The sequence below is a fragment of the Bos indicus x Bos taurus genome, chromosome 9 (genome assembly GCF_003369695.1).
Source record: "Bos indicus x Bos taurus breed Angus x Brahman F1 hybrid chromosome 9, Bos_hybrid_MaternalHap_v2.0, whole genome shotgun sequence".
In the NCBI taxonomy this organism is placed as follows: Eukaryota; Metazoa; Chordata; class Mammalia; order Artiodactyla; family Bovidae; genus Bos; species Bos indicus x Bos taurus.
The window spans coordinates 52,665,363-52,679,107 of record NC_040084.1 but is presented as its reverse complement, the minus strand read 5'-3'; the positions used below and the strand labels follow the sequence as shown (position 1 = coordinate 52,679,107).

Here is a 13,745-nt window from a genome sequence, read left to right as displayed (position 1 = left end):
CACGTCCAGGGTAATATCACTAGAAGAGGACTCTTGGAAGCTGTGCTTGGTTACTCCAGATGTTACCCATGTACCTTTTCTCTTTGCTGACTGTACGTTGAAAACTTTCACTGTGATAAATCATAGACCTAAGTACAACTATATGCTGAGTTCTGAGTCATAGCACGTGGTGGGGGAGAGAGGTTCCTGAGCACCCCCTGACACAATTTCAAACTCAACAGGTTTAAAATTGGGCTTCTCACCTACTATGGCCCCATCCTAAATCATGATCTCTTTTTAAGGTCATCATTCTTCTAGTTAAACACAGTATTTCCTAATCATTCAAAGATTCCCTAGTTCAATCTTCAATTCCTCCTAAATCCCACTAGTTTCTGGCCATTAGTGCTCCTGAGCCTTTAATGTACTCTGTTCTCTGTTATTACCAATTTTCTTAAAGTCATTTGATCAAATCATACCTACTTAAAAATTTATAAAACCTGTTCACAATAAAATCTAAACTTCTTATATCAAGATGCTCTGAATTCTTAACCTGCTGATTGACCTATCAACTAATTGGCACTTATCATATACTATCTTATTATTTTAATCTCTGGGCATGTCTTGTATTCTCAAAGTAAAAGTTCACTAAGATCAAGGACTAGTTCTTTTGGTTCTTCAAGTCCCTAAGAAATCTTCGCTGAATACTATCTAGCATTTAGCAAGTAACTATAATTTAGTGAGTGGTGAAAGAGCAATTAATTTGGATAGGATTAAATTAGGAGAGCCTTCGAATATGATCGGTGGGGTGCTTGACTTTTACATTCTTTTCTGGCCCAGGATGGTCCCTGGCAAAGGTGTTTAATTACAGATGGAGATCCAATCAAGAACGAAAGAAAAGGCTCCAGAGACATGTGTATTTTATATTTGCATATACTGAAGATCCCCTGGAGAAGGGACAGACTACCTACTCCATTATTCCTGGGCTTCCCTGTAAAGAATATGCCTGCAATGTGGGAGACCTGGGTTCGATCCCTGGGTTGGGATGATTCCCTGGAGAAGGGAAAGGCTACCCACTCCAGCATTCTGGCCTGGAGAATTCTGGCCTGGGTTGCAAAGAATCGGACACAACTGAGCGACTTTCATACTCACTTTCACTATACCATTATGAAATATTTTTAAGATTAATAGGACATCTCTGTTTTACAATTATATTTTAACTTAACGAAAACCAATGGAAGAATTCACGTTTATGGAAAGAGCTTATGGGTTGTAATGATTTTCATTGCAGTTAGTATCAACCACTGTGGGAAAATAAACCAAGTTTTACTGTGAAGAGCTTACAAAAACACTAATCCAAGCACATTAACAACCTCAATTAGGCTATAAAACAAAAACTATCACGTAAGATAGATCCCTACAAAATTAATAATTAATAAAGTAAAATGTTGAATGGACTATTTATTACAGAGACAAAACAAATGGATTAGATTTTAAAGCCCCAACCATGTTATGGATATGAAGTAGCTGGTGCTTATGCTGAATACACACTAAAATTTTACTGTAAAATTTACAGTTTGTTACAGGGTGGTAAACATTAAGTTGGAACTATTATGCACCATATATAAGGAGATTTAAGTACCTGAAGAATATGGTTATCCAGCAATTTTAGCAATAAGATACTCCTATGATTTCGATCAGATTTGGAGTAAGGTTTTTATGTGGCATTCTTTACTCTTACTATTTTTCATTAAATGTATTTCCTCTGCTGCCCTCAAGAATGAATTATATGCTATATCTTAGATTCACATTTCTATTCCTCCAGAATTTTATAATAGCAGCAACCAATAATATGATTCAGTTTAAAATAACTCATTTTATAATGAAAAACATAATGAACACTTTAGGATTTTTGGAAAAATAATTATAACTGATTTGGACAATTATATTAATGAATAAAAAAATACCTCAAAGAACCGAATAAGTGCTTTTTTAGGATCGTCTGGGATGGGTAATTCAACTTGAGACTTCGAGAAAATATTCTTTACTTCTGATAGCTTAAATAGCAACCTTGTCAGTTCAGTCAACTGTTCCATGTAGTCCTTTTCTGTCAAAATAAATTATATTTATATACTTATGATATAAATTTATGTTATACACACACACATACACACACACACACACACACACACACATATACATTACTGGAGTAGGAAACAGCAACCCACTCCAGTATTCTTGCCTGGGGAATTCCATGGACAGAGGAGCCAGGCGGGCTATATAGTCCACAGGGTCACAAAGCGTCAGACACAACTGAGCACATGCACACACACACACACACAGACACACACACACGGGAGAGCAGAGAATGTAGCATTCTTCATTTGTGACAATCATTTGTTTTAAAATTAAAATTTCTACATTATTAAAAACTAAGTTTCTCTCACTACAGGAAGGCTTTATTTAAAAACAAACATTTACTTGTGAATATCCTAGTCCCAAAAGTTGTTAATGTAAAGCCAACTGATATAATAAATATAAAAGTAAATGTGGAGCATGTTTTCAGTCCAGCCTTTCCAAGATTTACAACTGGCCATAAACAATAGCTTTAGGAAAAGGAAAATGCATATGCTTCAGACAACCAGAACAGTATGGAATATTAAAAAAAAAAAAAAGGTTGCAAGGAAAAGGAGTAAATTATTCATAATTGGATATTTTTCTTTATAGGGTGTTCACAGTATGATATCTGGTTATTTACTTCCTATCTCCACTTTTTTTTTCTGATCAGTTTCTTCAAGGTAAAAAAATAGCTTGTCACCTGAGAACAAATTTTTGTTCTGAGCTTCCAAGGAAATAAGTTCTTTTATCTTTATAGGAGAGAAATTCGTCATATACAGTAATGGGAAAATATCAAGAAAAAATAAACAGACTGCAAATGGAAATAAACTTCTGTTCATATTAATACCTACTTACAAATACATTTTTAAAATCTTTTCTATTAATTTATGTAACAAAACAGGAAATTCTAAACATACTTAGCAATCCAGAAAGCAAAACACTTGCAGTACTTACCAACTGCCTGTTCAGGATTTATATCAATGAATGAGTCATCTGGCACATGAAGGTTTTTTACATACATTTGCAAAATGCAACGGATCCATGATCTTACAGTTAGGGCTTGAAAAGATACACAGCCTGAATGAGAAAGTGCTTCACATAACATGCTGTAAAAATAAGTTGATGAATATTAAAAACAGAAACCAAAACAAAACCCTGACAATGTGTTCCCTGAGTACAGAGATTCCGAAATAAAACATTCTAATACTCCCCAGTTTTTGGTCTCACTTATTTTACAAACACACGAATGCAGACATGCTCTGCTGAAGATAAACACTACACACACCACAAAATATTTTAGACAAATATTCTTGCTTTCATTTATAATGCCCTAATTTTTAAAATTTCCTTTTTCCACTGGTGGCATACATATGACTTACGCCAAGGGAGAGACACGGTTAAAATTAGAAAAACAAGGAAGGGGTTTAAGTAGCTTTGTGTGATAATACTGAAGGAAGTGGCAAGCTCAATAAAAAACAGTGGCCCTTAAGAGCAAAACAGAGAAGCGGGCATGACCATATACAGAAGAAAAAAGGTAAAACACATTTCTATGAGGGTCTCCCAACCAATCCAATCTACATCCCTTCCTTTCCTGCTCCCCCACCCACAGGAACTCCAAAATAACATCTGAACAGGAGTTTTTTTTTTTAATTATTTTACAAAGTCAAAGGTCTGGCTTCATCTTATTTCTAATCATTTTATAAGAGAGGATGGGGATAGTCTTAACCTAATTATAAATGTTGTATAAAGTTATTAGACACGTGAAAAATACATAAATCATCACTCTGAAAGTACTGTTTTGAAATACTCTGAATACACATTTTCATAAAAAAAGAGAATACAAAACGGAACTCAGATGGGTTGTTTATCACCTATACAACCTCCCAACACTACTTAACATCTTTGCATTTCACTTCAGTTGCTTCATTTCAGTTAGTCCTTCCTTGCTGCTAACATACCAATATTATTTTAAAAACAAACCCTTAAGATAATTTCAGCACAAGTATTTAACAAATAATATAAATAAATGTTTGTTGTCATCCAAGAATTCTTAAGCTGGAAGGGATCCTAAAAGTAATCCAATTGAAGTTGAACTCCCTTACTGTGTAACTGAAAGCTAGTGAGAAAATGATTAATGACTATGCTTAATGAACTTCCTTTTAAGAAGAATACCTCTCTTCATTTTCACTGACTGGCAGCTGTGACCAGATCTACATTGGTCTCTTAGGCTTGCATATTTATTTTATTTTCCCTTATCTTGATATTCTTATTTGAATCACCCTGATTGTTCTATACCATTTCTATTACTGACTGTATATTTTTTCTGTTGGGGTTCCTCAGATCTCTTATGTAATGCAGACACTTAAAGACATGGAAATCAAAGTTCAAGGTGATGAAGTCTCTTGTTCATCACTGCACAAAAGTCAGATCTTTAAAAACCTAGTGTGAAGAGGAAAGCTATCATTAAACTAAAACTGTAATAATAAAATAGTGTCTTACAGATTTAGCAATATTAATTGTATAATTTCTTTCACAATGGTGAGTGTAGAAAAATCATTTCTGGATAAGTTAAGGCAGTCCTATAAAAACCATTTTGACAAAGCAGCAGCAACATTGTTTTAACAAAAGTTTCCTACTATTAATACAGTCAAAATGTGGATACACAGAAAAGTAACAAATTGTCCCAGTGAAAGTATACATAGCAAAGATCAGTTTTTATTTTGGAAATGCTCACCTTCCTTGTGAACTAATCTATTGTGGGTTTATATTAATGTGTATACCTGAAATAAAAACACTTACCTATTTTGTAGGAAATGACTTAAATATCTGGCTACAACTTGGGGCCAGATGATATCATCCCAACCAAAGAGTTGTATCATTGATGTAACTGGCTGAGGCTGAAGATCTGATGGGGCTGTGCTGGGCAAATCCATTGCCAGCAAAGTAAAATCTAGATTTAGAATGAGAGAAACTTACAGTGAGAATGTAAAAAAAAAAAAAAAAAAAAACCCACTATCTCCCTTAAATTATGTTAATAGTGATTTTTTTAAAAATCAGCACTAAACAGTAAATGTCACATTTTAGAAATGTAGAACAGAAAGCTAAAACTGAACTAAACTCGTATCATCAAAGAAATTTCTGTGCTGATTATCTGCATCTCCAAGAAAGGGTCTGGAAAAATCTGTCTCAGCATCATCACAATGCATCTGTTATAGAAAGGCCCTTCAAATGGTAAATTAGAAAAAAAAAATTTATTGACTGATTCACTGCAGTCACTTCTCTTGTTGTGGAACACAGGCTCTAGGAGCACGAGCTTCAGTAGTTACAGCTCCCTGGATCTGGAATGCATGCTCAACAGGGGTAATGCACGGGCTTAGTTCCTTCAAGGCATGTAGGATCTTTACAGATCAGGGACCAAACCCATGTTTCCTGCCTTGGCAAAGGATTCTTTATCACTGAACCACCAGGAAAGCCCTCAAATGGCAAATTCTAAACCTAATGGCTCTGCTAAAGAGCCTCTTTCACCCAAATGATCCATTACTAAAAATATTTCTAGCATCCACTCTTTTCCAATCAAGTTAATTTACTCATCACCTACCACAGACACGACTGAGCGATCTCCACTTTCACTGACCACAGATGAAGAGCTCTAACTCACCATGGACACTGGACATTTTCTTCTAGTAAACAGTGATTTCCTACAATCAATGATATTCCACTTCCCTCAGAACTCAAAAAGCCTAGGAACCAGAATGTCTTAGATCACCATGGTAAACAAATAGACTTTATTTTGTGATTTCCTGGGATTCCCCAACCTAATTTGTAGTACATCAATTTATGTGCATGTGCACTCAGTTGTGTCCAACTCTTTGCAACCCCATGGATTGTCGTCCACCAGGCTCCTCTGTCCATGGGATTCTCCAGGCAATACTGGAGTGGGTTGCCATTTCCTTGTCCAACATCAATTTACGTTTGTCAATAAATTATTTATTAAGCACTGCCTCCTGTAGTGCTCTCTCAAATGGTGGCTATTTATATCTTCCCACACTCTCATACACTGGACCCACAGAGGGTGAGCAACTTCTGGTCCATGCTGCTGCTTCTAGATCATTGTCCCTTCCTCTTCTTAAAAACCTCTGGCTCTGAGTCTCAGGTCATCAAATCATACCAACGCTCTCTTCGTTGCACCTGTCTACTGTTCCCTCCTTTGCCACCTCTCATTCCTTGAAGATTGTAGCTCATGATCATCCTTTCTAACTGCAGTCCTGTCATAGTTCTTGATGATTTTTTTTTTCTCCCAGTCTCTTGGCCTTGAACTTCTCTCCTTCAGTGAGACTACCTTCCACTACTTTAGCCACTCACTCCCATGGTGATACAGAGAACCTGACACTGCCCGTAAGTACAATATCACTGAAATCCCTACTTTGAAGACCCCCTCTTTCTGACACCAAATCAGCTTTCCAACTCTCCTCCTCTAGGTTCCCAACCCCTCCAGCAATCCTTTGATTCCATCAGGACCTACGATTCATTAGTCCTACAAACTTCCCTATATTCCTCACTGACTTTGTGCCTTTCTTTCCCCTTTCAGGCAACTTGACTGAACGCTCCATCATTATACTCATTTTCATATACCATCAATTCCCTTGCCTCTTACTTGATTCACTGAACTTGCCTGGGGAGAAAAAAAAAAAAAAAACACCATCTGTTTAATTACAATTCTTTGTCTTCTCCCCATAGGCACCTATGACCAGTATTAAGGGGCCGGTGAACAACTGTGTGGTCTGATTGCACTTTAAATTTATGACTGCAGATGGTAAGCGGGTCCTTAGAGCTGGCCATCATTCCTACCATACTTCACTAGTCCATTTGGTCTTTCATTCTCCTAGAGCATTCCTGCAGACCGTCTCTCCTCTCTCCACCATCAGTCGGCATCTCCTCCCCATCTTCATTTTCAGTTAATGACTTTTACTACTTCACGGAGAACTGAGAAGCATCAGAAGAGAACCACCACATCTACCCTGGCACCTCCAAGCAGACCCATTTACTCTGCCTTCTCTTCTGCTACCACAGGAGATCTGAGGCCGAGTCCTCAATGAGATCCCATTTCTCCTGGGCATTAAAACACAAATGACTCTCTGGCAACATCAAGTTTTCTCTCACTCCTATACATTCCTGTCAGCATTATAAATATGCTGGAGTTTCTCCCATGTTATTAAAAAAAATTAAAAAATAGAAACCCTCCTTGACCCCATCTCCCTCTCCAGCTAACATCCCCGTTTTTTTCTACTTCTCATAGGTGTGTGTGTGTTAGTCACTCAGTCGAGTCTGACTCTTTGCGACCCCATGGACTGTAGCCTGTCCATGGAATTCTCCAGGCAACAATACTGGAGAGGGTTGCCACTTCCTCCTCCAGGGCATCTTCTGACCCAGAGATCCAACCTGAGTCTCCTGCATCGCAAGCAGATTCTTTACCATCTGAGCCACCAGGGAAGCCTCTTTTAGTGGTGATACTCAAAAAGATTTACTTATGTTTGCAGCCAGCGATTCCTCTTCTCGCATTTCCTCTTGGATATCTTTAATGGGCCTTGGCCTCTACCCACTACAGCAAAAACCTAGTGACCTTTGTCCTACTACATCCAGTGACCAATTCTCAGGCCTCATCCTAATTGACCCATTAAACACATTTGAATTGATGATCACTACTCTTTCCTTAAAATGCTCTGTAATTTGGTTTCCATGGCATTACACATAATGGGTTTTCACATCACCTCACTGGTATTCCTTTGCAGTCTCCTTTCTTGGTTCCTTCTAATCCTATAAATCTGAACATGGGAATATCCTAGGACCTGTCTTCAAACTTCTCTTTTTACTACTTACTCTGTTAGTAGTCTTATCCAGGTCATAGCTTTATAAGACAATTTGCACATAAATAGCTTCCAAATTTAAATCTCCAGCTTGGACCTCTTCCCTGAAACTCAGGTTTATTATCCAGGGGTGTACTCAACATCCCTACTCAGATTTTAAGGGATAGATACCTATCTATCTATCTCTGTATCTCCCAAGTCAAAATCCAGGTCTTCACTCATTAAAAATTTCTTCCTGCCACAATCTTTCTCATCTCAAACAAGGGTTTCTCCCTTTGTCTATTTTGCTTACCATTATCAAACCCACTTAGAAAATTCTGTCAGCTCTACTTTCAAACTGGAAATCTGACCACTTCTCACCACTTCCACTGCTCCCACTGTGGCCCCAGCTGTCCATCTCTAAGCTGTTACAAGAGTTCTCTATGTGACCTTCCCACCTCTCGATAGTCTAATCTCCATCCAGCAGCCAGAGCAATCATATCACCTCTCTGCTCAAGACTTTCTAGTCTCAGGGTAAAAGTGAACATTTTTACAACTATGTATAAGCCAGAAGAGAAAGCAGTTCTACATAGCCTATGGATTGCGTCTCTGACTACTCTTTCTCCATTTCTTATGCCGCAACAGCTTTGATGGCTTCCATGTAGTTTCTTGAACACACCAGACATGCTCTTGCCTCTGGATTTTTGCATAGCTCATATCTGCATAGCCGCATATCTCACCTTCTTCGGGTCTTTGCTCAAATAAATGATACCTATACATGTTTTCTGGGCAACTCTTATTTAAAATTATAACTTGCCTGTGATCTTTCCTCGTGCTTAATACATCAGTTGTGTCCTACTCTTTGTGACCCCATGGACTGTAGCCCGCCAGGCTCCTCTGTTCATGGGGATTCTCCAGGGAAGAATACTGGAGTGGGTTGCCATGCCCTCCTCCAGATCTTCTCAACCCAGGGATCGAACCCAGGTTCCCTATCCCTATCCTTTTCTATATTTTTCTTTTTCTCCATTTATCATCATCTGACATATTACACATTTTACTTACCTATGTTCTCTTCTTTCCCTAAGAACGTGGAGCTTATGCATGAAAAAAGGAACTGTAATTCTTTTTTTCCCATTGATAAATCCCCAATGGCAAAGTATTCATTAACTATTTTTTAACGCAGGAAATTTTTGCCTCCTGTCTTTACTGCAAAACAAACCCCAAACCCACATACATTTGCTTTATATCTATATTACTATTTATTTTCAGGACCTAAGACAGTACTGACTAACGTGTATCATTTTGGTCATTAAGTGAGAGTTGGGATGATGAATGGTAGAAAGATAAGTCATATTGACTAGTAATGACTGCTTTGGTTAAACTGAAAGTCAGTATTTATTTTCACAGACATTCCAGTGGTTGCAAAAGCACTGCCTGTCACAGTTCTCCAATCTGTGTATCGCTGTAAAGTCTTAATTATGGAAGCACTACCAGAATTCAAAATCTTTTCAAATGTATATCATGAAGTTTTTTATGTAATGCTTTTAGCTCAGTTTTCCTTATTCACACTAGGGTAAAATAAACCTTGGTTTAGAGCTTAGGTTTTTAAAAGCATTTACATTTAAATACATTAAACATCTTCTTAAAAACCGCATTTAAATACATGTAGTCACCATATTGATCTCTATTCCAGTACTTCTTAACATACGTTGGATAAAATATCCCTTTGAAAAAGATAAAGACTTCTTGTGGGAAAGTGCATATGTGAATATATATATTCAAATTCTTGCCTATAATTTCATCTGATTCAGAGTCCATTAAAGTCTAAGGACATGTCTATAGGCTAATAATCAAATTAAGTAAAAATTACAACCTAAAATAGAATCTAACAGAAGTCTGAACAGTAACATTCTATGTACTCCATGTCATTCTGATCTCATCGGCTTTATGTTGAAGTGGAATTCATTCCATCTCTTTTTGCTCTTTATTCAATTTCATATTTTACTAGGTATCTGCACATACAATCTGAAAATAAACGACCTGAACTAGAAGTCAAATGCTGTTTTACTTTCCAAATAATGCATGAATAAGAAAAGCTCATGTAAGTACAGTAGTTTTAAGGTTAAAAATGATCTTTTTAGCAAATCTTCACTTAGTTTTTACTTTTACTAACAGGAAAATAATAAACAAGCCAAAGAATCCTAATTTTAAAATACATAATTCTTTTCTTCCTGGTTGTCAAAATATTTATTACACTGTAATAAAATAAGAGTTTGCTACTAAGCAAACAGAAGAAAAAACTGACCGAGTCTGCAAAATGAGAAACTAACTGGCAAATAAAGAACGCTGACCTGCGGCTGCATCCGCGAGTTGTGAGAGAGGCACTATCTGCGACATTCTCTGACTCTTCAGAAATGAAAAGAAATGCCTCCACAGCGCACTGGCAACTGCAGCAAGGTGGCGCTCTTTAGTCGATAATGAAGACTGCACACTGAGGTCCCCATGCTCCCTTTGAAGTTCCTGACGCAATTGTTGATGCAGACTCCTAAAAAAATAAATAAAAATACAGCTAACACCCAACAAACAAATACAAAATTTTTCTTTAAATACATTTTGGGGTTTTAACATTTACACCATGTGAAAACTGAAGGACAGTTCTATCTAATTAAAACCTTTATGCCAAGACATTATGCATTTCTGGTTATTTGATGGATGAACGATGGCATATTAAGTACCATAATGTTAATGTTAATTACTAATGTCAAGCATTAATTATATGCTTTTTAATATGTCAGATCTAAATGAGAAACAGGCAGCTTCAAAATGAAGGTTTGCATTTTGCAACTCGCTATGACAAGTGATTTTACTTACAATCTAGACATAAAAACAAAATTTTAAGCCACTTCTCCTGTGAGCTTTAGGTTATGATGTACCAAGAGGAAAGTATTTATGGCTTATATGTGATACTTTAAATTAAAATACTTTTCTTGTTTAGAGCAGACATAGACATTAAGCTGGAATATAAAACTGTGCTAGATACAACATTATTAGTCTTTTGGTCCAAAAAGACCCATAATCATTTTCACATGGTAAAAAATAATAAAATCATTCTTCTCCAAAAATCAGTAAAACGTGAATTCAATACTGCCTCAAGTTTTGATTTGTCATTTACTCACTTTTCCTATGGAAAACTGAGACATCTCTAAGACCTTAACAGAAACATAACAGGGGTGAATACCAAAAGATTTTTCTAGTGATCTGCAATAGAAGATAATGCAATATGCCCAACAATTAATAATATTATTTAAAACTAAACATGCAACTATGATGTTATTCCTGTTTCTGTATATATAACTGTAATGTTATTTCTATTTCTGTACATATAACTGCCATCTCAATTGAGTAGACACAAATGCATACACAGCACCCTTATATTTGTTTTCTTCAATTAAAGAGCAAACAGTGAAAATAAACCAGTGGAGCTAAGCCAGAATACTTCCTTTGATAGTAGCAGTATTCCATTAAGAAAAATGACTAGTACTTTAAAAAAAGAAGGAAAATTACATTAAGTCCAACATTCCTGATGCTTTAAATCAGTTCATCAAGAAGAAGTGGACACTCAAAATAACTATATAAAATACGGAACTAATGCACAGATTTAAAGCAATTCCACAAAAAGATCAAAACTGGTGGCAAGACCACATCATCGTATTTTTCACATAACTATAAAAGAGTGAAAAAGTTGGCTTAAAGCTCAACATTCAGAAAACGAAGATCATGGCATCTGGTCCCATCACTTCATGGGAAATAGATGGGGAAACAGTCGAAACAGTGTCAGACTTTTATTTTTTTGGGGCTCCAAAATCACTGCAGATGGTGACTGCAGCCATGAAATTAAAAGACGCTTTACTCCTTGGAAGGAAAAGTTATGACCAACCTAATAACATATTCAAAAGCAGAGACATTACTTTGCCAACAAAGGTCCATCTAGTCAAGGCTATGGTTTTTCCAGTAGTCATGTATGGATGTGAGAGTTGGACTGTGAAGAAAGCTGAGTGCCGAAGAATTGATGCTTTTGAACTGTGGTATTGGAGAAGACTGTTGAGAGTCCCTTGGACTGCAAGGAGATCCAACCAGTCCATTCTAAAGGAGATCAGCCTTGGGTGTTCTTTGGAAGGACTGATGCTAAAGCTGAAACTCCAGTACTTCGGCCACCTCATGCGAAGAGTTGACTCATTGGAAAAGACTCTGATGCTGGGAGGGATTGGGGGCAGGAGGAAAAGGGGACAACAGAGGATGAGATGGCTGGATGGCATCACCAACTCGATGGACGTGAGTTTGAGTGAACTCCAGGAATTGGTGATGGACAGGGAGGCCTGGCGTGCTGCGATTCACGGGGTCGCAAAGAGTCGGACACGACTGAGTGACTGAACTGAACACAAAAGTAAAGATTTTAAGTATAAGTTATATAACATTAGGACTCTATGTCTCTCTACACTGGAATTCTTGGATAACTATGAGACATAACTTAATGCTACTTGCAGTACTGGGGGCAGTTCAAAACACCTGGAGAAAGAATATCATAGTAATCAAGTTTCATAAAAACTAACCAAATATCTGCTATGTCCTCTTCCTGTAAAACTTGCCTGAGATGCTTTCAACTTGAACTAGTGGCTAAAGATTATTTCAGGTCCTTTAGCTTTGAGTAAGATGAATATCAAACCACTAAAATCCATTTGGCAACTAACTCAATTGCCTATATCAACAAAGCAAAATTCATGGGTACATTTCAAGACACTGGAGTTCAAGTGAAATAATACCACCATTTGCAAAACCCATCTAAAGCTTTTTCAAGTATATTGGTCTCAAAGGATAATAAATAATTTACTATACTTGGGTAGCACGGATTTTACTATTTCTAAATAAAATAAGCCATTTACTTCACTCTTTAAAATCGATTCTCCAGGAAGCGGTATCATTTCCGATCATCCTTTATGAAGCTGGAAATTCTTTAACTAAAAATCAGAACAATTCTATGAGATGGGTGTCACTAATCCTCTTTATAGAGGATAAAGATGATAATGATATCCCCAAAGGTCACATGGCTAAGAAGAGCTGGCCCCATAATCTGAATCAAAATCTGACTCTGAAGCCCATACTTTCCCTTATACACTAAAACACACACCCTGTAACACTAAGATGTGCATGTGTGTGCGCTCACACACACAATTAAAACATTGATCAATTTTCTTCTCTCCCTACTTGGATTGAAGAAATTTTACTAAGCTTAAGAAAAGAAGCTGGAGAAGCCACATGTAGCTTTGCTTTGTAAAGTGGTAGGGATGTAGGTTTTAAGTAGAAGACTGACTTTAAAATCATTTTGGAAATATACATGCATAACCAACCCACTTATGTTCTAAAAGATCCAATATAGCAGAAAAAAAAATCTGCTGAATGTCAAGTTATTTAAATTGCAGCTTTCACAGAAACAATAGCAACATCTAGCATTTACTAGTACTTACCATGTGCCAACAACCACACTAGGAAGTTTGTAAGCACTGTTTCTCACCCTATGAGGTAGGTATAATTATGATTCAAATCTTATAAAATGAGGGAATTGAGGCAACAGAAGTAGCTTGTGTTGGGTAAAACTGCTGGTTATTAGCAAAGCCACTCAGAGCTGTGTGACCTTAAAAAAAAATGAGTTACCACCCAAATTTCATTTTCTAAAGAGTTAAAATTAGGAAAAATCATTTATTATCCACCTACCAGGGTTATTGTGAAGATTACATGTGAAGAATAACATCC

General features: G+C 36.8%; 1 protein-coding gene across 2 annotated transcripts in view; it reads right to left on the bottom strand.

Moving 5' to 3' along the window:
• Window positions 1-13,745, bottom strand: part of MMS22L (MMS22 like, DNA repair protein) — a 125,029-nt gene that overhangs the window by 28,753 nt on the left and 82,531 nt on the right. For both annotated transcript variants that reach the window (XM_027551364.1, XM_027551363.1), the window contains exons 15-18: window positions 10,289-10,482; window positions 4,894-5,044; window positions 3,049-3,200; window positions 1,944-2,083 (exon numbers count right to left, since the gene is read on the bottom strand). In XM_027551364.1, the coding sequence (XP_027407165.1) occupies window positions 1,944-2,083; window positions 3,049-3,200; window positions 4,894-5,044; window positions 10,289-10,482 (637 nt within the window). The remainder of the gene's footprint in view (window positions 1-1,943; window positions 2,084-3,048; window positions 3,201-4,893; window positions 5,045-10,288; window positions 10,483-13,745) is intronic.